The 23,891-nt window shown below is 39.1% G+C and overlaps 1 protein-coding gene across 2 annotated transcripts in view; it reads left to right on the top strand.

The window, feature by feature from the left end:
• The window catches only part of GPC6 (glypican 6), a 1,123,065-nt gene that overhangs the window by 293,048 nt on the left and 806,126 nt on the right, over positions 1 to 23,891 (top strand). For both annotated transcript variants that reach the window (XM_040487422.1, XM_040487423.1), the window contains exon 2: positions 136 to 294. In XM_040487422.1, the coding sequence (XP_040343356.1) occupies positions 136 to 294 (159 nt within the window). The remainder of the gene's footprint in view (positions 1 to 135; positions 295 to 23,891) is intronic.

Raw genomic sequence — 23,891 nt, 5'->3', positions numbered from 1 at the left:
ACCGAGGCCCAGATAAGTTCACGGGGAAGACCGGACAGGGGTGGAACAGCATCCCAGGGTGGAAGGGAAAGGTCAGAGAAGCAATGTCCGCAAAGTCCTTATCATTCCATACTGACATTTGCCCTCTCATGGCAGGGGAACACTTAAGAATCTGCCCTCAAGAATATACATGCTGCACCACGGAAATGGAAGACAAGTTAAGCCAGCAGAGCAAACTCGAGTTCGAGAACCTCGTGGAAGAGACGAGCCATTTTGTGCGCACCACTTTCGTGTCCAGGCACAAGAAATTTGACGGTAGGTGGACCAGCTTCTGATTCACTTTGTTCGAGGTGTGCTTTCCTGAGGATCTTGGTTTTATGTGAAAAACATTTTTTTTTTGAAAGCTGGTGCTTTCCTCTCCCTCTTAAACATTTATAACTTTGTCTATTTTTAGAAAAAGCATGAGCTTTCTTGACAATTCTTAGGGTAATATGTTACAAAGCCTGCGTTAACGAAGAGCTGTTTTGAGTTTGTGGTTTTGCCTGTGAGATTTATTCTGAAAGATTGAGCTTAATTTTTCGTGATTAGAGTGATTCTAATTCAGGTTTTGTCACATCATAGCTTGTCTTAATTTTTCATCTGGGGATTTTCTTTAAAGCAATTAAGTGTCATTTAAAATTATTTGAAATATAGCAACACTTTCGAGAAGACAGGCTTGTTTTAAGTGCTAATGACACAGACTCCTTTATTTTGGAGTTTGGCCCTCCAATAATGCAGCCACATTTTGCCCTGCAGTGACAGTGCATTCTGCCCAACGTTTAAATCCTGTATTGATTTCCTGATTATAAGCAATCAACTTCATTTCTATATTCTATTTGTTAAATAAACAGTTGGTATGAGAAAGCACAGAGAGTGAAAGTGATTATTACGAGGATGGCGACATTGAATGTTCTCATCAGCACTTGAGAAAAATATTCAAAATCAATCTGATTTTTGTAAACTGAATTAATAATGATCATGATAAAGTTAAAATTCTTAGGTGGTTGCATGATGTTTAACGCTCTAAGAAATGAATGCACGTGCCGTGGCTCATTGTAAACCAGACTCGCAAATTGTGGCAACCCTTCCTAGTGCCTTTGGGTCTTATTAAGTTGTCCTTCGGCAGTGGGACTGCCTCATTTCCCTTATCCTCTCCAGTCCGTGCACCGCAGAGCTAGTTTAGAAAAGGCTCGCCGAAGTTTTGATTTTCCTTTCTCTTTTCTCTGTAGTAGGTAAAATGTTCTGCTTCATTGCGGCTTTAACCTATTACAGCAACACCAATTCCTTTCAAATCAGCCCTCCTCGTCCTAAAAGGCAGGTCCAACCTGGTGGTGGTTTCAGTACTTAAGCTGATGTGACATTTTCCATGTAAGTCAATGGGACTTCCTCTTATCTGCCAAGTGTTTGAACATTTGCATGGTCTTCTCTGCCCCTCCCTCTGTGTTCAGCTTTATATGTGGAGGCATATGAAAACAATTCCTTATTTAGAAGTGACGCTGTGCATGTTGGCGGGGGAGTACTTAGTTGTTGCCCTTGATTGACAGATTACAAATTCGGTGACATTCAGGAGCCCCTGAAGGGGCTCTGTGCTGGAGGAACTGTAATGTATCACTTCACATTGAGGCAAATTGAGATGCCTTATCGTTTGTTACAGAAAGCACGGAGAGTGATCTGGTGTTGTTGACTTTTACCTGTCTTTGGAAAACAATTCTAGTGCCTTTTCGAAGCTGGACTCCAAAATTCCGGAAAAGGAATTCTGGGACAGCCTCTGTGATACACAGCGTATATTCCTTTTAATGAAAATACTTTGTGTCTGATAGTTTTACGGGGAGCTGATTCATTTTTTTTAAATATTTTTTTGAATGTTTATTTATTTTGAGAGAGAGAGCCTGAGTGGGGTGGGGGTCAGAGAGAGGGAGAGAGAGAAAATCCCAAGCAGAACCCGACACGGGGCTGGAACCCATGAACCCCTAGATCGTGACCTGAACCGAAATCAAGAGTCAGACGCTCAACTGACTGAGCCACCCAGGGGCCCCTGATTTATTTTTTTAAATGCTATTTAAAAGGAATGAGCCTGATACTTGTATTCTCATAGCAATGACTTTTACCAATGACTTTTTTTTCCCCCATACTAATGACTTTTACTTTTGTTTTACTGAAGAAGCCTCCATCCCTCTCTCTCTCTCTCTGTCTCTCCAGATGTGTTTTAAATTGTTTTAATGTACTTGGGGACACTATGTCAGTCGGTTTGACAGGATCTTGATTTTTGCTAAGATTAGATCTGACATGGGGGTTGACAGATTCTTTTTTAACAGTGCATCTCAGGTTGGGATGGGAGAGAAGTTGAGATTTTTTTCAAGGAAGTTATCGGCCAGACTTATTTTTAAAAATCAAAACGTGACCCTGATGAACTCAGCTTTTGAAGAGCCTGTCTTAAAAAAAAATTATGAAACTATGTAAATTTGGAAGTCACCATTCTAACTTCAGCCACTTCTTTAGGCAGTTACATGAAGGTCAGCCACACAGTTGTAGGACTTATCTTCTCATCCCGTGAAGGTGATCCTGCGAAGTCACCTGTTGGGGAAAGGGGTACATTCACACAGCCGGCTTTCCGTTTTCTTCCTTAGCTTTTTTAAAAAAGAACACTTCCTCACTGATGAGTATCAGTGAGTGTGAGCACAGAAGTATCTAGGATCAGTTGTGGAATGGTACCCTGTGAGCCTTATTTTCCCAGATAAAATCCGTGGTGCCATGAAAGACTTGGAGTTTACTTTTAGTGGTTTCCCATCATTCTGTGAGTCAGTTTGCATACTCACTGGGGTCTCTTGATCCAAAGCATCCGTTTTGCATTTCTGCTGTGGTCCCACGTTCTCAGAGATCTTGATTTGTCATCAGGATTTTGCATGTTTTTGTTGGCTACCTGTTCTCCTTTGGATGAATGACTATTCCATGAGAAAGTGAGCACTCCCTTTCCTACCATTCTTATTTTCATTTAGGTAGAGCGGCAATTTAAGTTGCACCTGATACATGTGATTCAGTCCAAACCATATTCAGAGAGGATAAATTTAGCCACTATTAACCATCAATCTATAGTTGTTGTTTTCCTTATTGTACTTTCTTAGAAATGTTTTGATTCTATTTCACTTTTCGTTTTTTGTGGCAGAGGTGACTCCTAAAATTTGAAATTCCCAAACATTTAATGTAACATAGCATTCTGTTTCTTGCCATGTTCCTTCCTACTTTTTATTAATGTCTTTGGTAATATTTAAAAGAAACACGGGATAGAATTGTAACTATTCATTGAGTGGTCAGAAACTCACCCTGAATTAATATGAATTCTTCCCCACCTTTCCTAAATGATCAAGCTTTGCTTCATACTCCCATTAGTCCACAACTTTGTAGCTGAGAGGCAGTAAATTGAAAGAGTATATAATATCAATTGCAGACATTTTCCTTCTTTGACAGAGGACTTTCTTATAACTGAGACGCTGTCTTTTTCTTTTTAAACATAGAATTGAAATGTTATGAAGGTATATAAAATAAAAGTTTATATTCTTGGCACTGGTACTTTTGCAAGTGGTTCACAAGGTTTGGATTAGTTGGTTGTTTTTTTTTTTTTTTTTTTCCTTCTTTCTCTGGCCAAATCTCCACCTCTGGCTCGCATCGTGTACCCCTAGAAGCCCATCACCCTGCGGACTGGGGCTTAGCCTGCAAAGATTTCCTCAGAACGATTCAGTGTTGCACTCAATTTGCTCTGTAGCCAAGACCAGACCTTTCTGTCACACCCCAGGGGTTACAATTACGAAGACCATCAGGTATACCTGGCAGAGTGATCACAGCATTACTCCCTTGCTTCCTACCTGTCTCACCTCTGCCAAACACCCGACAGCCAGAAGTTTGCAAAACAAGTAAACAAATCATATAAAAACATTCAAAAAAGGGAGGGACATCCTTGTGCACCTGCTCATTTTCCCAGGATTTTTGTGTTTAGTGACCATTTCACCTGTCAAATTGGCATTTGTGTCTAAATCGCCACGAGTGTCATGCTTCTAAGTGGCTAATTTTTAGGATTCTAGGAAAATAGACAACAACCACATGCTCATGTTGGTATAGTATAGTAATAAGAGACAACTCCTGGCCCCGTTCCTCACTCTGTATAGATGTTAACCTATCGACCGAAGTGAGCCACAGTGCAGAGCTCTGATGTAAGTCAAGAGTATTAGGCTACAGACTTGGTTTCATTCTCCTCGGTGGAAACTTGGCAAGTGACTTACCCTCTCTAGACCCCAGGTTCCTCGGAGCTCTTCAGTGGGGGACTCAGCATTGAGCCCCAGAATGAGCATTCCTCATGCCCTGCTTATTGTCACTGGTACCCCTTAGACCCTCTAGTGCTTTCCAGTCTCCAAATATGCTAAGATTTCATGAACAGCAGTATCCTCTCCTCTGTCTCTTGTGTCTGTCCTGTCCCAGTTATTGTGGGGAAGAGGTGATGATGTCTTGAGAGGGAAGTGGAATGAATTTTTTTTTAATCCTTAAAAAAGAAAATTACCCACCTAAATATAGTCTTGCCCCCAAGGAACCTGGGGCCTAGAGAGGGTAAGTCACTTGCCAAGTTTCCACCGAGAAGAATGAAACCAAGTCTGTAGCCTAATGCTCTTGACTTACATCAGACTTATAAATAGCAATGGAATAGGAACTTGACATTTGCTTGAAATTATAACTAAGCCTTTATTTGTTTCAAGCGGACACTGGCTAAAAATCATTGATATTCCTTTAACAAGGCAATGGTGATATTGTTGGGTAAAGAATCTAGCCACATTTTTGGAAAAGGCAGGAATAGTATTCAATTAGAAGTTGTCTGTCAATTAAAGGGGAACGGGGGTTTTGTGCAAAAATGTTATTGAATCAGCTAAGCTGTATTATTTATTCTCCTTATCTCACAAAGCCCTGGTAGCTTCTGTCTTAATGTGAGCACCAGCACCCTATTCTCTAGGAACATGCATGGAATATGGATTCTTGAGAGACAGGAAAATTTCGTTGAAGGGATATTTTATTTTGCTTATTTTTTCTTCAGATTTATTTGTGCCGAATTTTATTCACATTTGAAACTCAGTATGAGAGTTTTTGTTGTTGTTGTTGTTCAGTTTGTCCTTCTTGGTCTTATTATTTTACTTTCCTTCCTGGTTTTTATTTATGCATCTTAATGACACACATTTGTCCAGAGATTTTTGCAGCAAGTAAATTTTTAAGAGCAAAAAATAAAAATAAAAATAAAAAAAGTTGAGCAGTAATTTCCATCTTTCTGAAGAACTTATTCTATACTAACACAGTCAGCTCTGATTTTACTGAATGTGGAAATAATTTATACACAGCGACATAATATTTTTATACTGCAAATCTGCTTGTGTTTTCTTTTAAAATATCATTTCTCATCTATATACTGTAGAGATGACAATAATGCAATGATATCTATAAAATATGGTTGAATTTTCCCAGAGAAAACACTTACTTGAATAGGAAAAACCGCTAAGTAGTTTTCCATATGTGGTAGAATCGTCTATATTTCCTGTCATATGAGTGGTGTGTGTGTGTGTGTGTGTGTGTGTGTGTGTGTGTGTGTGTGTGTGATTTCAGTTTGGAAACATTTATTCAGAACCTTATATGTAGAAGACACTTAACCAAGTGGGTAGTAGATAAAAAAGTTGACTAATAATGACAAAAAAAAAAATAATGACAAAAATAGTGACAAAAAAAAATGGTCACAATCTGTCATGAAGTTTATCTTACCTCATTGGGGAGACACAAGTATCAAACCAATAGTAAAGAAGGCAGGATTGGCTGTATCATATGGTGGGAGTCCATTGGAGGCAGAATGGAGGGAACAAAGTGTTCTACTTAGAGGCATCAGAGAAGCCTTTTGGAAGAAAGGACAGACAGGACTCTTAAGGAATAACTTAAGAGTGTGATAAAGAAGGGGCAGGAAGAGACAAAGGCACCAGAAATTTTGTATGCATGTCTACAAAGTCCTTGGGACATGTTGTAAACATATTTACTATTGATGCTTTGCAACATTGTTTATCTGTTGACATTTAGCTTGCATCTATCATGTAGATATTCTATAGAATCGTGTCAGTCATTTATGTCTTCTATTGTTTCATAACAAACAACAACAAAATTTCAGGGCATAAACAAGAAGCATTTATTTTTTCCTGAATGCATCTTTGGATTGTCTAGAGTTTGGCTATTCTGGTCTATGCCCTGCTCACTTTGGCTCTAAACTACTGTTTGGTCTGGTCTGTTCTAGATATTACTGTTCTTTTGGAGGCAGGAGATTATCTTGATCATTTTCTTCTCATCATGAAGTTTAGACACTAAGATTCATAAGTGGAGGCATGGTGCCCCTTAATGCCCAAACTAGGATTGGCACACTCTCTTCCCAGGTTCTGTTGGCCAAATCGAATCTCCCAGTCATTCCTAACATCAGTGGAGAAGGGATTGTATGACTTAAAAGTGAAGGTTGGGGAGGAGTGAATATTTCTATATCCTAACTACCATAGTCCTCAACTGACTCCTCTTGTTATTCTCGAAACAACATTTTATGTTCTGCACAGGATGGTTTGTTTGTTGTTGTTTTGGTGGATTCTCTAGGAATTCAAGAGGGATAAGTATTTTCTACATGAAGCACAGGGACATACCTGTTTTACCACTGCCTTCAGTCTCCTAGCACAGGAACAAATGCTAGCATAACCACACAGGCACACATGCGCCACTTCCCCAATGTGATTCAAGAATAAATAGATGTGATATTCCTGTTTCTTATGCTACTAGTACTCTTGTTCGTAATACAGAATAGAAGCTAGCTGTAATTCATGAGGGTTATCGTATTAATTATCTTACAAAATAATTAGCTGAACACCTTTAATTTTGCTAGGCCACCACCTCAATGACATGTATTTCATCTGAAGGACACATCTTTGGAAATCACATTGTCCTGGATTGGGTTTTAGAAATTAGAAACAGTCATACTATCACTGGAGAGTGATCAGTGATCTGCTAGTTTTACAAAAGGGTAGACTTTCCAAAAATAAGAATCAGCTAACGGGATTTCAACTTTGGCAGAACTAGTGCAGATTTACAAATCACAAATGCCTTGTGTTTGCACAATGTTGGAATAGATGGTCCATGGTAGGGGTCTTTTAAATGCAAATGCGTGAAGAACCCAGATCTTTGTACAAGTGAAATTTGTCTTTCCTTCTTCCCTTTCCCTTTGCCTTTGCCTTTGCCTTCCCCTTCCCCTTCCCCTTCCTTTTTTTTTTTTTTTTTTTTTTTTTTTTTATTCTGCTCTTTGGACAGATCATTCCAAACTAAGGAAGCACACTGCTGATTTATAGCGTCATGTCCTCTGTGATGGACTACGAGTCTTCTTCTAATTCTTAGACCCCTACCACACACCTCAAAGTAAAACACATTATACTCCCAGTGTAGTTGTAATATTATCATCTTATTATCACCAGTTCCCTTGCATGGTGGCTTTGCTGAGCAGCTGTTTCACAGACAAGCCAATTTCTTTTAAGTATTGCTCTATCAGATGCTGAAGCCAGCCCTACCAGAAGGGTTCTTGGTCGTGAATGTTAATGAGCAGACAAGTATCTGCTCTCTGACAGGGACTCACTAATCCTTTGAGTAAGTATGGGTAAATTACAGGAGAATTTTTATTTCAGTTAAATTGATCTGCCACTGAATAGAGAAAACTGAGTTTCTTATTTTAATGAAAATCAAGAAAAATATTTAACGGTGGTGTAAATTAGAGCTCAGTGGAAACATTTTTGTCTTTAAACCTGAGAATACTCAGCTCAACGTAGACTAGCTTGACTGCATAGTGTATGTAATGATGATGGAAAATTCATGATCTCTGGTTAGGTGTGATGAGCACTGGGAAACAGGGTAAGTCACCACCTCTAAGTGGGATTTTGCACCAAGATTCTTGACCTTCCCTCATGGTAGGGAATCGGAATGAAACTATGCTTTCCTCCTCCGCTGAGACAACATGGTTTCCCTTTTTCAAATGAATAGCATGGTAAAGGCATAAGAAGCATTTATATGCTTTGAGGGTTCTAAGATTTAGAAGGAAAGATTCAGGTGAGAATCTGAAATGACAAACCTTGTCCTGACAGGAGTCCCTGAGGTGGGCACATTGAAGGAATGAGATGGACAGGAAAGTGATAATGTTTGAATGAGTTGACGAGTCCATGTTTGTTTGTTTGTTTGTTTTTTAATATTCTCATTTTTGTACGGTTTCTAAATATCTATAATAACAAAAAAGTTTTTTTTTTTTAATTTTTTTTTTCAACGTTTATTTATTTTTGGGACAGAGAGAGACAGAGCATGAATGGGGGAGGGGCAGAGAGAGAGGAAGACACAGAATCGGAAACAGGCTCCAGGCTCTGAGCCATCAGCCCAGAGCCTGACGCGGGGCTCGAACTCCTGGACCGCGAGATCGTGACCTGGCTGAAGTCGGACGCTCAACCGACTGCGCCACCCAGGCGCCCCCAAAAAAGTTTTTTAACAAGAAATAACTGACTTGGGGCACCTGGATGGCACAGTGGGTTAAGTGTCTGACTTTAGCTCAGGTCGTGATTCACGGTTCCTGAATTTGAGCCCTGCATCTGGCTCTCTGCTGTCAGCACAGAGCCCGCTTTGGATCCTCTGTTCTGCCACCCTCCCCACCCCCCCCAGCTCCTCCCCCTCTCACGCTCCTGTGCATGTGTGCTCTCTCTCTTTCTCTCAAAAATAAACATAAAAAAATAACAAAACAAGAGATAACGGACTTGAGCATATACAGCATGGGAGATTTTCAGACCATGAATTCATTGTAGATACCTAACAATGTCAGCAGATAATTGTCACTCTCATGTCTTGTGTATTTAACAACAGTAAATTAAACAGAGTGCCATTTTCAAATTTGCAAAGATGAACGGAATTTACACAGACTTTAACTCAGATTGAGGCTACTTAGTTTCTGCTTCCATCCAGCATTTTATCATTGTTTTTCTAGAAATGGCCTCTCCAGTTTATCCCCATGAATAGGCGTGTTAAAAAAAAAATCCCTCTATTAAGTATGATTCAAAATGTTGAACTCTAGTTTAGAAGATATATGGGGGGCGCCTGGGTGGCTCAGTTGGTCCGACTTTGGCTCAGATCATGATCTCACAGTTCATGGGTTTGAGCCCTGCGTCAGGCTCTGTGCTGATAGCTTGGAGCCTGCAGCCTGCTTCTGATTCTGTGTCTCCCTTTCTCTCTGCCCCTCCCCTGCTCGCGCTGTCTCTCTCTGCCTCTCAAAAATAAATAAATGTAAAAAAAAAAATTAAAAAAAAGAAGATATATGGACACCATGGCAAGCAGACTGTTCATATACAAAATTTGGCAAGATTCAGAAGAAAATGTAAAATGTATATTATAAGTGCATTATAAATAACATTTCAGTGTTGCTCAGTAGTTACCCAGTAATTTTTAGTTGAATGACACCTACGTGAACTTGGCATTCTAGCAAATTAAAAGGAAAAGACAGCTTGCCTAAGCAATTAATTCCATAGGGTTCCAAATATTCCATTAGGTAGGAAGAGAATATTAAACCAAATATGGAGGTAGAGTCAGGAACCAGCTAAGCCTGAATGGTTCACAGCACCCTGAGAAATTTTTGGAAATCACTCAACACGGCTTCAGAATTTTCCACTTATTATTCTTTCAAAAGGCTTGTAATATTCATTAAATGGACAAATATTATTTTGAGGATGACTGTATATAGAAGCACATGGTCTTCATGCTGTTGCCACCTTACCTCATGGTTTAATTGAATCCAAATAACTTGAAAATGAAAAGCAAACTTTGAAGTCAGGTATCAGGGAATTGGACCTCCAAGGTCTTTCCATGTTTGAGGAAATTGTAGTTCCCACATATTTTGTTTTTGAACATTTCTTTGCATATTTTCTCCATTTAGGAAGAATAATGCTGTGGTCTTTACAGGCTTGGGTTCCCTCAGCCCTTCTGTCTCCTTCTCAGTGCTGATGTTATGGACACCTGCTCATTTTCACTTGTTTCCTGTTCTTTTAAAAAGTGAGATCAATTGCCTGTTCCCTGTGGAAGTCTAAGCTCTCTAAGTATAAGCATGAGGTCTCCTATTTCTATTTTACCTTCCTATGCTTGACTTACTACAGAGCATATTTAATAATGCTGTGGTTTTGTCTGGCTATGGCACTGGCCTGCACAGACCCAACGACACGAACTGGTCACATGAATTACTTAGGTTTCGATAATAAATATCACAGAAGAAAATGACAAGCTTTGATTTCTAGTTATCTGTTAACTCTTAGGGTCCATAAACCTGGGAGTCATATTTGATTTCAACAGCATTTATTCCAGTGGACCTAATGGAACTAATTTAGATTCCCAGAACTGTGATGGTCTTTATCTCAGGGTGCAAGTAAAAGCCCTTACCTCAAAAAGCAGGATGAGTGTATCCTTCTCTGTCACACACACACACACACACACACACACACACACACACACACGTGTGTGTGTGTGTGTGTGTGTGTGTGTGTGTGTGTGCATGAATATGGAGAGGTTAAGATGCACACGAGTCACCTGGAGGACCAGTTAATGTATAGGTTGTTGGGCTCGCACACTGGCAATTTGGATTCTTTGGTCTGCATGGGACTCAGAATTATTTACCTTAAGCACCCCACATTAGTCTAAATATCCTGGTTTAATTGAATTGAGAGAATCAATTGCCAGGACATAGAGTAAGGCACAGAAAAATGACAGAGGTTTTTCAATCTTTGCTCTATCCTATTAAACATTGGGGTCAGGGCACCTGGGTGGCTTAGTCCATTACATATCCTACTCTTGATTTCCGTTCAGGTTGTGATCTCAGTTTGTGAGATCAAACCCCACGTTGGACTCTGTGCTGACAGCATAGAGCCTGCTTGGGATTCTCTCTCTCTCTCTCTCTCTCTCTCTCTCTCTCTCTCTCTGTCGCTGTCTGCCCACCCCACCCCCTCAAAATAATAAATAAATAAACATTAAGAAAATAAATATCGGGGTCAGTTTAGGTCTGCCAATAAAAGGTCCCTACTGGGTTAGGTGGGATTTAAGTACCTACTGTTCATCACACAGTGTGTTTTATACATTAAGCAAGACTCTTTTTTCTCTCTGATTTTGACAACGAGTTATACTCGATCCAGAGCTCATTTGTTCTTTTGCCGATCAAAATTATTCTTTGAACTTTTAACAGATTTGTGAACTACAAAATTTTATTTTTATCTGTTATTTTCTAGTTCATAGGCTCTAACAGATACTTATTTTTCACACTGTAGAAAATGCGTTTTGATTTCTTGGTGTCTTTTGTTATTGTTTGTTTATTTATTTATTTATTTATTTATTTATTTTTTGCTCGGATGATATTTTTGAAGCCAAGTAACTTTTTCTGAAGAGCATTTTCTGCTCATAATTAACATATGCTTTTTGTAGAAACCTTGAATAGCTTAACTTTAAAGGATTGAAAGTTTCTTTAAATTTATGCCAACTAGAGGGGAAAAAAAACCTCATGACACTGAGGTAAAAATGTAATAATAACCACTGTATGGTTTCTCACGAAACTTTATACAAATAACTTCTGAAAAATAAATCAATTTGAACTTTTAGTTTCTGTGTAAAATTGTTTATAAATATGAAATGAAAAGTAGAACTCAATCCCTGCAAGGGGGGGAAGATTTTTCTGTTTTCCGTTGTTGGTATTCTCCTCACACTTTATACTATTTTCTCAATACCACTTTTGACCACTTTTACTGTAATCGAGTCGATGGTCTTGATTTAGAGTGCACATAGAATTATGCGGATTATGTTCAAATTATGACAACATAGTGCTAAAGATTTATATGATCCAATAAATCATGATTTATATTAAAGAATAGGTCAAGGAAGTACTTAAAATGAATCCTCCCGTGAAGAGGTTTATGGAAAATAGAGATTTAAGGAAAAATGATATGAACACTTTTAATGCCCTTCTTGACCCCTGGTTCACAGTTTTACCGACATGGCCCAGGGATCATCAGGTGAACCAGACTTGCCCTCTCTCTCTCCCCATAGTGCCCGAAATATTTTAGGGAGGAAAGTGGCTTCTAAGACTATTGTCAGGCCTAGAGCATTCCAAGTCCCCCTACAAACAGCAGACTAGCGGTCAGACACAGCCTGCTGACAGTTTCAAGTTTTAGCTGGTCTCTAGTGCATAAAACTCTGGATTGGATTCTGCAATTGGAGAAGCTGGGGAGCCAGTTTTAATTAACATTAGCATTGTATATCTTTAAATTGCTAAATGCGTTCCCAAAAAGTATAGTCACTTCTTTTTCGTTAATGTTCAAGATGATCATTCTCTTGGCTGCTTCTAAATCAGGAGAAATCTCTCTCTTTCTTTTTTTTTTTTTTCCTGTGTAGATTCTAGTAGGTGTCTATTGCAGTCTGTACATTTTCTTTATTTGCTCATTCATTCCCCATAGTTGGGGAAAAGTCTACTTTGTTCATGATGTTATGCCATGTTCTATTAAAAACAAACAAACAGGGGTGCCTGGGTGGCTCAGTCAGTTAGGCTTCGCCTTCAGCTCAGGTCATGATCTCGCAGTTTGTGAGTTCGAGCCCCGCATCGAGCTCTGTGCTGACAGCTCAGAGCCCAGAGCCTGCTTCAGATTATATGTCTCTCTCTCTCTCTGCCCTGCCCAGCTTGTTCTCTGTCACTGTCTCTGTCTCTCCATCTCTCTGTCAAAAATAAACATTAAAACAAACAAACAAAAAATAGCCAGGTAAACATCTCAGGTCTTGGAGTCAGCAGATTAGTTTTCAAATATGGGATTTTCAGTTTATTGATAAAGTGACCCAGGAGGCTTCTTGAACTCTTTGGCTTTCATGTTTTCTCTTTTCAGAATGAGTGTAATAATTGTAGTTTTGAAAATGTGCATCAGGAACCCAACAGGTGTCCGGCAAAAAGTGAGTACTGATGAGTGAGTGTGTGATGCCTCCCTCTTACTTTTCATCCTCATCATCGTGCTTGTGTTCTTGTCCCTAAGGAGCTGACAGTCCTACCAAGTCACTTAGGAGCATAAATAACTGTGCCATGAGCAAAAATACAGATAAGATATTAGAAGGGAATGAAATTATTTCATGATGAGAGGACCATAAATGACTTTGTGAAAATACAGAATGGGAACTGCCTTCAAAGCTGGGAAAGATTTGGACATTAATCCAGAAGGATATGGAAATGTGGCTGAGAGGCATGGAGGTGGGAAATCAAGAGGGATGTGGGGATAGTTCCTTTTGTGAAACAAAGGGTGTCTGAATAAAAGAGGAGTAGAACCAATATTGAGGTCCCTGAGTATGTTAACAAAGTGGAAAACTAGTCTATTCTCTGAAAATCGATGGGTGGTCTTATGTATTTTCATTTGAATAATTGAATTGACTGTTGATTTTGAAGTTATATAGGCAAAAGTTAAAATCCCTGTTGAAAACAACCAAGAGTACTCTGTGGGATTGGTTCTGTTTAATTGATGACTGACAACGGGCTTGTGGATGAGAGAACAAAATGCATTCAATTGATTCCTTACTTCCTTTAGTGTGTGTGTCTGGATAATACTATTTTTAAATAGTAAACTTCCAGGCATCTTATGACTGAGTGTGGTTCACGTATGGTAGCAGCCTAGAAGGCTGCTAAATGTTATTTCCATGGCGATTTGTGAGGAATAGTGTGTTTAGGCATAGACTTTTCTTATATTATTCTATTTGTCATGTTCCTCACTACAGTGAATGTGTGTTATTTTTTTTAAATTTTTTTTTTTCAACGTTTATTTTTGGGACAGAGAGAGACAGAGCATGAACGGGGGAGGGGCAGAGAAAGAGGGAGACACAGAATCGGAAACAGGCTCCAGGCTCTGAGCCATCAGCCCAGAGCCCGACGCGGGGCTCGAACCCACGGACCGCGAGATCGTGACCTGGCTGAAGTCGGACGCTTAACCGACTGCGCCACCCAGGCGCCCCTGTGTGTTATTTTTATAATCACACCAATTGTTAGCTGGTTCATCTGACTATGCAAATGAATGTTAATTTGATATCTCTCATGAAGACTTGCCATGTACCCATTCCTCCACTTAAGAAGTTAGTCATCTTGCTGAAATTTTCTCATGATAACGTCTGGTCCCAATTTCAAAATCAAATTTGTTTTTGGAATTTCTAAATTTCACATTATGTTCTATTTCATAGAATGTTCAATTTCTCTGTCAGATATCTTGCATATAGATTCTCCCAGCAAAATCACGTGCAAATCTATGGACCAAGGACCCTTCTGTAAACATTTCAGTCAACAACAGTGGTGCATGCATAACGGATGATAACTGCCCACTTCATGTAACGAATTGGAATTTTCTCAGTAACAATTTAGTACACAACTGACTTAGTATATAGATCACTGGGGATGGGTGAATACAAACATTTTCATGCACTCCAAGTCTTTGTGTCATTGAAAATCCCAGTCTCTAGAGCTCTGTTAAGAAGCCTGCGTTATGTAAAGATATCCATATTTACTTATTGTATGCTTACACAGTGTTTATTAAGGTCGGTATTGATTTTTCATAGTTGCTTCTTAGTAGTCTTAAACTCCCGTTTTAAAATGTGTGTAACTTAAAGGCAGCTAACACCTCCAGTGTTCAAGTTCTTGGACATGGAGTCACTGATACACAGTAGCATGGCGTACTCTTAGCTTCTTGCCAGCGGCGAATGAAAGATGCATCCCTGGATGACTAATGGTGTGTCTTTATCCTCAGGTTTGCTAACTGTGGTTAATATGAACCAAGTTCATTTGTGCGGAGCTCTTAAAGAGGCCCAGACATTAAGATTCCTTAGAATAAACTTCATTCGGGCATCACCTGCACACCTAAATGGATGACTTTCTAATGAGTAACGTTCCTTGACTATACTCTACACAGACGATGCCAGGGAGTACAGCAGTCTTCTGACAAAAGTTCTTTGGAAAGGGGCCTTTGTTGCATGAATCCAGGTCTGCTCTGTTCCATTCCTCATCTGAAAAAGAAACACCTTTTGAGATCCATCCGATTTAGGCAGAGTGAGGAATACATTAAAAACAAACAATCAACAATATATTTTCCTTCCTTGTGAAAATTTTGCTCTCTACCCAGCAGAACAAGGTGGTTTTGTGGTAAATTAATAAAAGCTACCTTGATAACAAAGCAGAAAGGTCAGCTGTTTATCTTCTTGCTAATGTAAAACCATAAATGTGGCTTTGTTCTCTGCTCTTTTGTCCATTAGCTTCATTTTAAAACCTCTTTCTTGTGTATTTGAACAGCAATCAAGAAATATATAGTTGTTGTCAAGTATCTTAACCTTACATACAGCGCCTCTTTAAAATAAGTAATATAATGAAAGAAAAAAAGCATTGGTAACCTTTCGAAAGGCTAATTAACTGGAGGAGTGATGACTAATGACATTTTTTTTTCCCCACACAAAATCACTTGCCTTCTAAACAGACATCAGTGCATGGAATAAACCATATTGCCAGATAGCCAGCATTTCAAGTTAAATGAAAAGACCTTTTTTTTTCTTTTAATGAGGTGATACCAACTGAAAGACTATGATTCATTTCTTCCACTGGAATAAGAGGATCTGAGCAAATAAAGCACATTTTTAAAAAAAGTATTACGAATAAAGGGAAAGGTATGTCTTTGAGAAATATCTTTAAATGAGACCAGTCCACAGTTCTATCAATAATGGCACATTAGGTCGCATCAACTAACTCTTTGTTACATGTTTTGTTTTGTTTTGTTTTGTTTTGTTTTGTTTTGTTTTGTTTTGTTTCGTTTCATTTCGTTTCGTAACTGCCATTCTTCTGTTCCAATGTTGCTTTCTTGTCCATTTCCCCCGGGGAATCAAACAATAAACAGGTTCGTGAATTACACTGTATATTTCACATTAGCTAATAGAGCTGGTACTGGGAGGCAGTGACAAATGTACAAAGAGCTGAAAGAGTTTCATTTTGAGTATTTGCAAAACAAGCGCAAGCTAACGGAGGATCATTTGTAGAAAGCTGAGCCATGCTGGGTGCTCATTAGGTAACTTAGAAAGACTCTCTGGTTTGCTCTCTCTTTCCCCCCAGTTGTAGATATTTGTATGTGTTTCAATTAAAATCTCCATTTGCTTCCAGCTGGCAGTGTTAGCATCCATTCCGCCAACAGAGAGCAAAGGGTCACATCCTCCTGAATGAGCAGACATTAAAAAAAAATTTTTTTTTTTTGCCTTCCCTGTGGAGGTACCTTGGAGCCACCCATCGCGGGCTTGGGGAGAAGCTTCCAAAGGGTCAGATTGCATGGGGACTTGTGCCTTATTTACTGAGGGAGCTTCGGTAGCTGCTGGCCCAGATGCTGCAGCTGCTGTCGCTTTGTGGATTGGGGTCCAACAGCAGCTGTTGTTCTTTGCTAGAGCGTGTTTCTGAAATTCCAAATTTAATAGTCTGAGACCCCAGTCATTGAAAGCTACGCTGAAAGTTAATTTGCTGAATCCAAGTTTATTTTCCTACCTAAACCACGGTTAGTGACAGAGCCTTTCCCCTGCGATGCACAATAAAACGAGGAGAGGACTCATTTATTGCCCTTACCAGGCTGGTGAGGGAGAGGATGTGTTGGTTACAGAGCAGGGCACAGGCTTCGGAGCCTCGTGATTCGGCTGCACACGGACTGTCGGACAGTCAAACCTAGGATCTACTTGCTTTTGACCTCCAGAGCCTTTGGCAACTCGACAGACTAGAGTTTCTCCATGCCAAATGCTCAGAATTCTACGTGCTACCTTATAGAGTGTAGAGGTGAGATAATGTGCATAAAGCACCTACTATCATGCTAGTCTGGCACATAGTTCGCTTTTCCTATTTTTACCACACCAGCCATGTCACTTCTGTGAGGTGTTCCTGATAAACGAAAAGGCTCTTTGTTTCTTTGCTTCACTTCTGAGCACGGACTTAATTTCCTCGCTCAGAAATTCCTACATATTCAGAGAATTATGCCTACTGGTTACTAGGTAGAATTTGGGACTATGGTAAGCACTTTTGTAAGCACTTTGTGTGCGTTCTCTCATTTAGCTTTGACAGTGATCGTATGAAGTTGGCATTATTATTATTATTATTATTATTATTGCTGTTTTATAGTTGAGGAAGCTCTTGCTTGGAGACATGAGTAATTTGCTGAGTTCACATAGCTAGTAAAAGAAAGAGCTAGGATTTAAACCAACTTTCACCCTGTACCAAGCTCTCCTTTCTCCCACATGGAAAGCAAATCCAATTACCTTGAAATGAAGTCTTTGAGCTCTGCTTCTGAACTGAAATCTTCTGTGTTAAAAATGGAAAACTCTGGTGACTCTACTGTCACTCTGTGGCTTTTGCCATTCCTTGGATTCTAATTGGTAGATGGATTCGTATTTTCGGTGATAAAGATTATTTTGTGAATAAGCCTACCCTTTGGCTTTCTCACTTGGACAAGGTTGGGTATGGTCTAATCAATGATAAGCTTGACCCACTCACACCTAGATAGATCGAGTTATAGGTGCTATAAACAGAACAACTGATCCCGGGGAAAAGCCTGACCTGGGTGCAGAGGTAGGATCCCAGTGGAAGAGTGAGTCAGAGCTCACATGGGAAGCTTGGCATATGACAAGCATTACGGTGACAGGATCTCAGACACAAGAAACAAGAAAGGGAGCCACTTGCCAACCAGAAGTGATACCCAAGATTCCAACCCAAATAGTAGCAAGTCTGGTAATAGAGTCTGGAAACTCGGAGTCCTTCATTGCTAATGTCAAAAAGGACTCCTGTACCTACACATGGAAGATGGGGAACCAAAAATAAACAGATTCTGCCAGCAGAAAAGGTGTGCTTTGTCTATTCTTAGGAAAGCATTCAACCTCCAGTAGCATGGAGAGAGTTGCCAAGTTATCAGAGTTATATTCAACTGTGTAACATGTTCCATGTTTTCACGTGAAATTGTGTTATATATTTTATACTTTATCTCATGAAGAAAATGGTACGGTTCATGATGTCACTACTGCAATAAAGATAAAATAGTTCAAGCTTCTGAAGATTCTATAAAACATAAAGTAGCTTTGATTTCACTGATAGTTCTTTTTCTTCCTTATTCCTAGTAAACAGTCCTGTAAGTTTTCTATGAACTCTGATGTTGCTTTAAATGCAAATATACTGTAACATAGACAGATGAATAGATAGAGACAGAGAGACAGAGATAGAAAGACAGAGACAGAGACACAGACACACACACCACCCAGAGACAGAGAGAGAATGATTTGGTCATATGTGATGGTAACTGTAGTAGTGTTTTATTTGGGGAATGAAACTAGCCTCTGGAATCAGGGATCAGAGGAAGACTTTAAAAAAAATTTTTTTAATGTTGATTTATTTTTGAAGGAGACAGAGACAGAACTTGAAGGAGAGAGAGACAGAGCTTGAGCAGGGGAGGGGCAGAGAGAGAGGGAGACACAGAATCCAAAGCAGGCTCCACGCTCTGAGCTGTCAGCACAGAGGCTGACACGGGGCTCAAACTCACGAACCGTGAGATCATGACGTGAGCTGAAGTTGGATGCCTAACCAACTGAGCCATCCAGGTGCCCCGAGGAAGAGGAAGACTTTTTAATGTATATCCTTTAGTACCTTTTTGATGTTGGATTATATAGATGGATTACCCATTCAAAATTATTTTTTTAAGAGCAAGCAAATGGAGCTGTGCTGAAGAAAAACATTAATATTCTAATTTAGTTCCTAACAAGATGTTAGAGGCAGCTTGTGAATCTTTTGTTTTCCTACATCTTACTCTCAATTTAAAAGTAACCATGTTCATGTCAAAGTCAATGATAAAACACTTCTAAGTTCAATGAAACGTGGTTTTTTTTCTCTTCTGAAGAACACTTTTTACCTTCCTAAAAGTGAATGACTTTGACATTTAGATGTTGTACTGTTTCTTTTTTAAGTATGTTTTGTCATATGAATTAATTCCAGGAAAAGGCCAATTCAATGTTTAAAGATTTTGCATAACCAAGTAAGGTGTTAACCAGGAGCTTCGTCTTGGGAATTGCTCACTTCCCGCGTCCCTTACTAATATCCTAAGTCTATTTCTTAACTCTGTGCTGTTGTTTTGAATATTTTAAATTGCCCTACTTTTCCTGTGCTGTTTCAAATGTAAACTTAAAGGCTTTCTTGATTTGAGACCAAGAAAGGCACAGAAGACCAACTTTGCATCAGAATGTAGCATTTTAGTCAGCTGATTTTCCTGTCTCAGCTTTGTCAAAATGTTTAATTATTGTCATTCTCTTGCATGTCTCTTTCCTTATATTCATTTTTTTCCTTTTTCTCCCAAATGCTTCCAATCTCATAGACCATGTGCAGGACTTCAATACCATCATCTCCCCTCGATCTGTGTCTCCATTTCTATTATCCTCCCTCCTTCTTTCTGTTGTCAGTGGGAAGGAGTAACACTCAGGGTAACATTCTGCAATTTAAAACTTCAATGATGTACCTGCTCCACTCTGGCAGGTGTTGGTCCCTCTGCAATTTTGGAAATGAAAAGCACGGAGGGAAAACCCCGAAAGGAATTATAATGGGTCCTGGTTCATTGCTTCTGTGGTAGCATTTTAACAAGAAGCTTCCTCAGGGATCAAGGAATGTATATCCTTTGAATTAACCAATTTAAACTTCTCATTCAAACTTCTCACCTTTTTCCCATAATGGTGCGTATTTTGATCTTGTCTTCATTAGGAGGTGTCTGTTTTGTTGATTTTTAAGGACATCGCTACTCGAATGGGCTTTGAAAATTATATTGAGGGGCGCCTGGGTGGCGCAGTCGGTTGAGCGTCCGACTTCAGCCAGGTCACGATCTCGCGGTCCGTGAGTTCGAGCCCCGCGTCAGGCTCTGGGCTGATGGCTCAGAGCCTGGAGCCTGTTTCCGATTCTCTGTCTCCCTCTCTCTCTGCCCCTTCCCCGTTCATGCTCTGTCTCTCTCTGTCTCAAAAATAAATAAACGTTGAAAAAAAATTTTTTAAAGAAAATTATATTGATATTTCTTTTGATCTGGGGACCCTGAGAACATTTAAAAGTATAGACTCATTCAAAACACATCTGCTCAGTGAGGTTACTTCGGTGACTGGAGAGAGAGGAGAAAAACAAAACTATGAGGGTGAATTACCTTCTGAAGATGGCCTTGTGCCTGACCAAGGACTGAAGCTGACAGAAGCAGGCCTTCCACCGGGCATACATTAGTGCCATCTGCATTCCTGGGAGATGGAGAGGCAGAGATGAGTTGTGAAGTTTTACCTCTGCACCTACTAATGGAATCATGTTTTAGGCCAGTGATAGCTACAAAAGCAGTTATTGCCTGAATATTATTCAGTAGCTTATGTGAGATATGTTGCTACATCTTACGCTTTCAAAGTTAAGTCCTCAATCTCTGTATTAATTAAACATGTTGTAAGTTGTGAACATTTCTTACAGAAACTCAGCATTTTTGAGGATACAGACAGATGAGTTTTGTCTCTATTAAAAGTGGTAATGCTCAACTCGTGCGTTTCTAGAAAGCATTTATTAATTCATCACATTTATGGACCCCCTCCTACTTACCAGAGATGCACATTAAGATGAGTCTCCCAAAATAAATAAGCTACTTGTCACATTGAAGGTAGTTTTGTTAACAGTTATCTACAATAACAACGCCATACATGCTATAATAGATGTGTAAGCAATGTTTGGGAACGAAGGGAGACGGGGAGACTGCTTTCATTGGTTAAATCAGGGGAGTTGTTAGAAGAGCTGATGGAGTATTGAATTTTAGCATAGGGATAAGAATTTACTAGATGAAGAAGGAGTTAACTATTCAAAGTAGAGAAAGATGAGAGAAAATATGCAGTATTTCAAAATGTATTTGACCTCCTTGACTTTTTGTGAGACATAAAATAATTAGATTGTTGTTGAACTGAAGATGAAAGTGTACAATATTGGATTATATAAGCCCTGAGAGTTCCTCCCAATCTAAAAATCTAATGATTCTACATGATTCCATTGTTTCAGAAACAATGGACTTGTGTTTTCACCTGAAAATGCCGATCTGATTCATTTTCACCAGAAACATATACAGGGGACACTTAAGCCTCCATCACTTTTCTGACTACAGGATCTGATGATTGCAATTATATCTTTCCTTAATATTATTTTCATGTATATACCCTGACTAGGAAATTCTTGAGGAAATGCTATATACAAAGGTATGACTTTCCTGCACTTCTTCACTTCTTTTATACTATTTATATTCCAGCAAATTTCTCCTCCTCCTTCAGCTCCTCCTCCTCCTCCTCCTTGTTCTTTTTTGAGAGAGAGAGAGAGAGAGAGAGAGAGAGAGAGAGAGAGAGAGGAATCTTAAGTAGGCTCCACACCCAGCGTGGAGCCAAACACGGGGCTCGATCTCACAACCATGGATCATGACTGGAGCCAAAATCAAATTTCAGACGCTTAACCCACTGAGTCACCCAGGCATCCTCCGCCCCACCAAATTTCTTCTGAGATGAACTTGAAGTACTGGTTAAATTCTACCCTATTTATTGTCCAAAGAAACCTGTAACCTTAAGTTGGTCTATAGGTATTTTATTTTGGAAGCACAAGAATCAGACTATTTAGACATAATTAAAGTCATTCGATAAAAATTGCTGGTTCAGCTTGCTTAGAGACTCACCATGGTCAGATATTCTAAGCAAGACTCACTGTTCCTTTAGCATCCAGAAACAAAAGACCAGTAAACAATAAGCAGGGCTCATAGGGTTACCCCACAAGAAGCTAAGAATAGGCAGTTGATGAAGAAACCAGTAAACAGTACAAATGCCTTGATAATGCTATTTAAATCTAATATGGTTTAATTCATCAATATCAGAGCAGACATTGGAAACTTTCTGCAAGTGAATGGGACATAAATGAGAAGACAGGGCCATCTGAAGGCATCTGTAGGGACACAGTTTTACACTCTGAAGGAATTTAGAAGCTCCCTCCTCCAAAAATATACCAGTTACCTCTACTTACCATCTAGTAGGCTGGCTACATATTTCATTCCACTTTTAGAAGTACTCATTACGCCTTTTTCTAACCATTTGATTAATATGAATTGTAAGTTAGGGAGAAATAATCTCTTTCTTTGGAAGTACTGAGTTTGGGCACGAGCTTGACCCATTAAAAACTTTTGTGCTTAATAGTGAACTTGTGAGTACCTCTCTTCCTTGGAGATGTTGAATTCAAGGGCAGTAGATGGTAGAGTGGAAGGGAAGGGCAGAATTCAGAGACTCTATGACCCACACAGATGCCATGAGGTGTAAAGAAAGAAGGTAATTAGTATGGGCAGGAACCATAGAAGGCAAAGCAGTGAGTAAAATACAAGATCTCAAGAGTTGAGAGAGAAGCTGTTCCAGAGATGAAAATCTAGCTGTGTGTGAGACCATGGGTATCCCAAAGGCAGATCTCTACAACTTAATATAACCTGAGGGTGTCTCTGTCCTGCATTCTGGAGAGGCTCACCTGTTCGTGTTTAATGCTATACTTTTCTTAAAAACATCTATTTCATTGGTGTTTCTAGAAATTAACGTTTCTGTCCTTCATTAATTGATTACTTTCAACTTTGGACTGAAATTCACTTGCTCCAATTTTGCTGCCTTTTCTTTTTTTCACTCCAGTTTCAGAGATTTTTGAGTAAGAACAATTAAGTTACTGTTTATCCTAGACTAGTTTGTGGAGGTACGTGCAGGATTTGAGACTTGGCAGGATAAGGAAAGGTTCTCATGCCAGGCCTAGACATATTCTTCCCTACTGCTAATCCTGATGTGTGCTTACAAAGGACACTGTAGAATCTGGGGAGGGTCTCAAGCAAGACTCTCCTAACATCCCAAAGTTAGTTTTATTTTAAATATTTTTGATACTTTCATTTACACAGATAGATTAGGAAGTTACCATAATTATAGAGGTGAACATTATAGAAGGCACCTGTAATGCTAAAGGTGAACATGATTGTAATTCAGTACAGGGTCATTAATGAAATAGAACACTAGCAAACTGTAGAAAGGAGAGTTAGTGCAATATAGTAGAATGAGCATCAATTTTGACTTGCAAATAATTTAGCTCCTAAACATACTTGTCAAATGACTGTCAGAAGTCATTTAACTTCTCTGAGCCTCAACTTCCACATTTGTCTCATTGGGATCATGATAACACAGATAAATTAATGAATGTATATAACATTAAATAGAGATTCATTTAATAATGAGTACTTCATTTAATAATGAGTACTTCAACTGAGTGTTGAAAGTCATGAGATTAAATTTAAACGGAAAGGACACAAACCCTCATTCTCTGATCTCTGCTACTCAAAGCATGGAAGGCAAGAGTTGGCAATCACCAAGAGCGATTGAACACCACGTTACCCATGGTTGGAGCTCATTATACTAGGATTGAGAGGAATGTAATTCTATGGAATCACTAAGATATTTCCAGAGCTTAGTACAATTATAGATGAAAGGGGAGCATTCGCTGCTTTCCTAACTCTGGTATAAAATTTGACTCTTAACAAGAGGAAGAAAGTGATAAAAATCTGTTTTCTTAATTATATTTTATAATCTTGCACATTTTTTCAACATGGCAATAATTCCTCATAATTTAAAGAAAACATGGGATGGTGAAGACAAATTAATAATAAGAAAAATCTCTTACTCTGACGTTGTATGAAAATGAGGTAAGGTATCTG

This window comes from Herpailurus yagouaroundi, unplaced genomic scaffold (assembly GCF_014898765.1).
Source record: "Herpailurus yagouaroundi ecotype Mexico unplaced genomic scaffold, PumYag 164, whole genome shotgun sequence".
Taxonomy (NCBI): Eukaryota; Metazoa; Chordata; class Mammalia; order Carnivora; family Felidae; genus Herpailurus; species Herpailurus yagouaroundi.
Note: the sequence above shows the minus strand (reverse complement) of the source record. Positions and strands in the feature narration are given on the sequence as shown.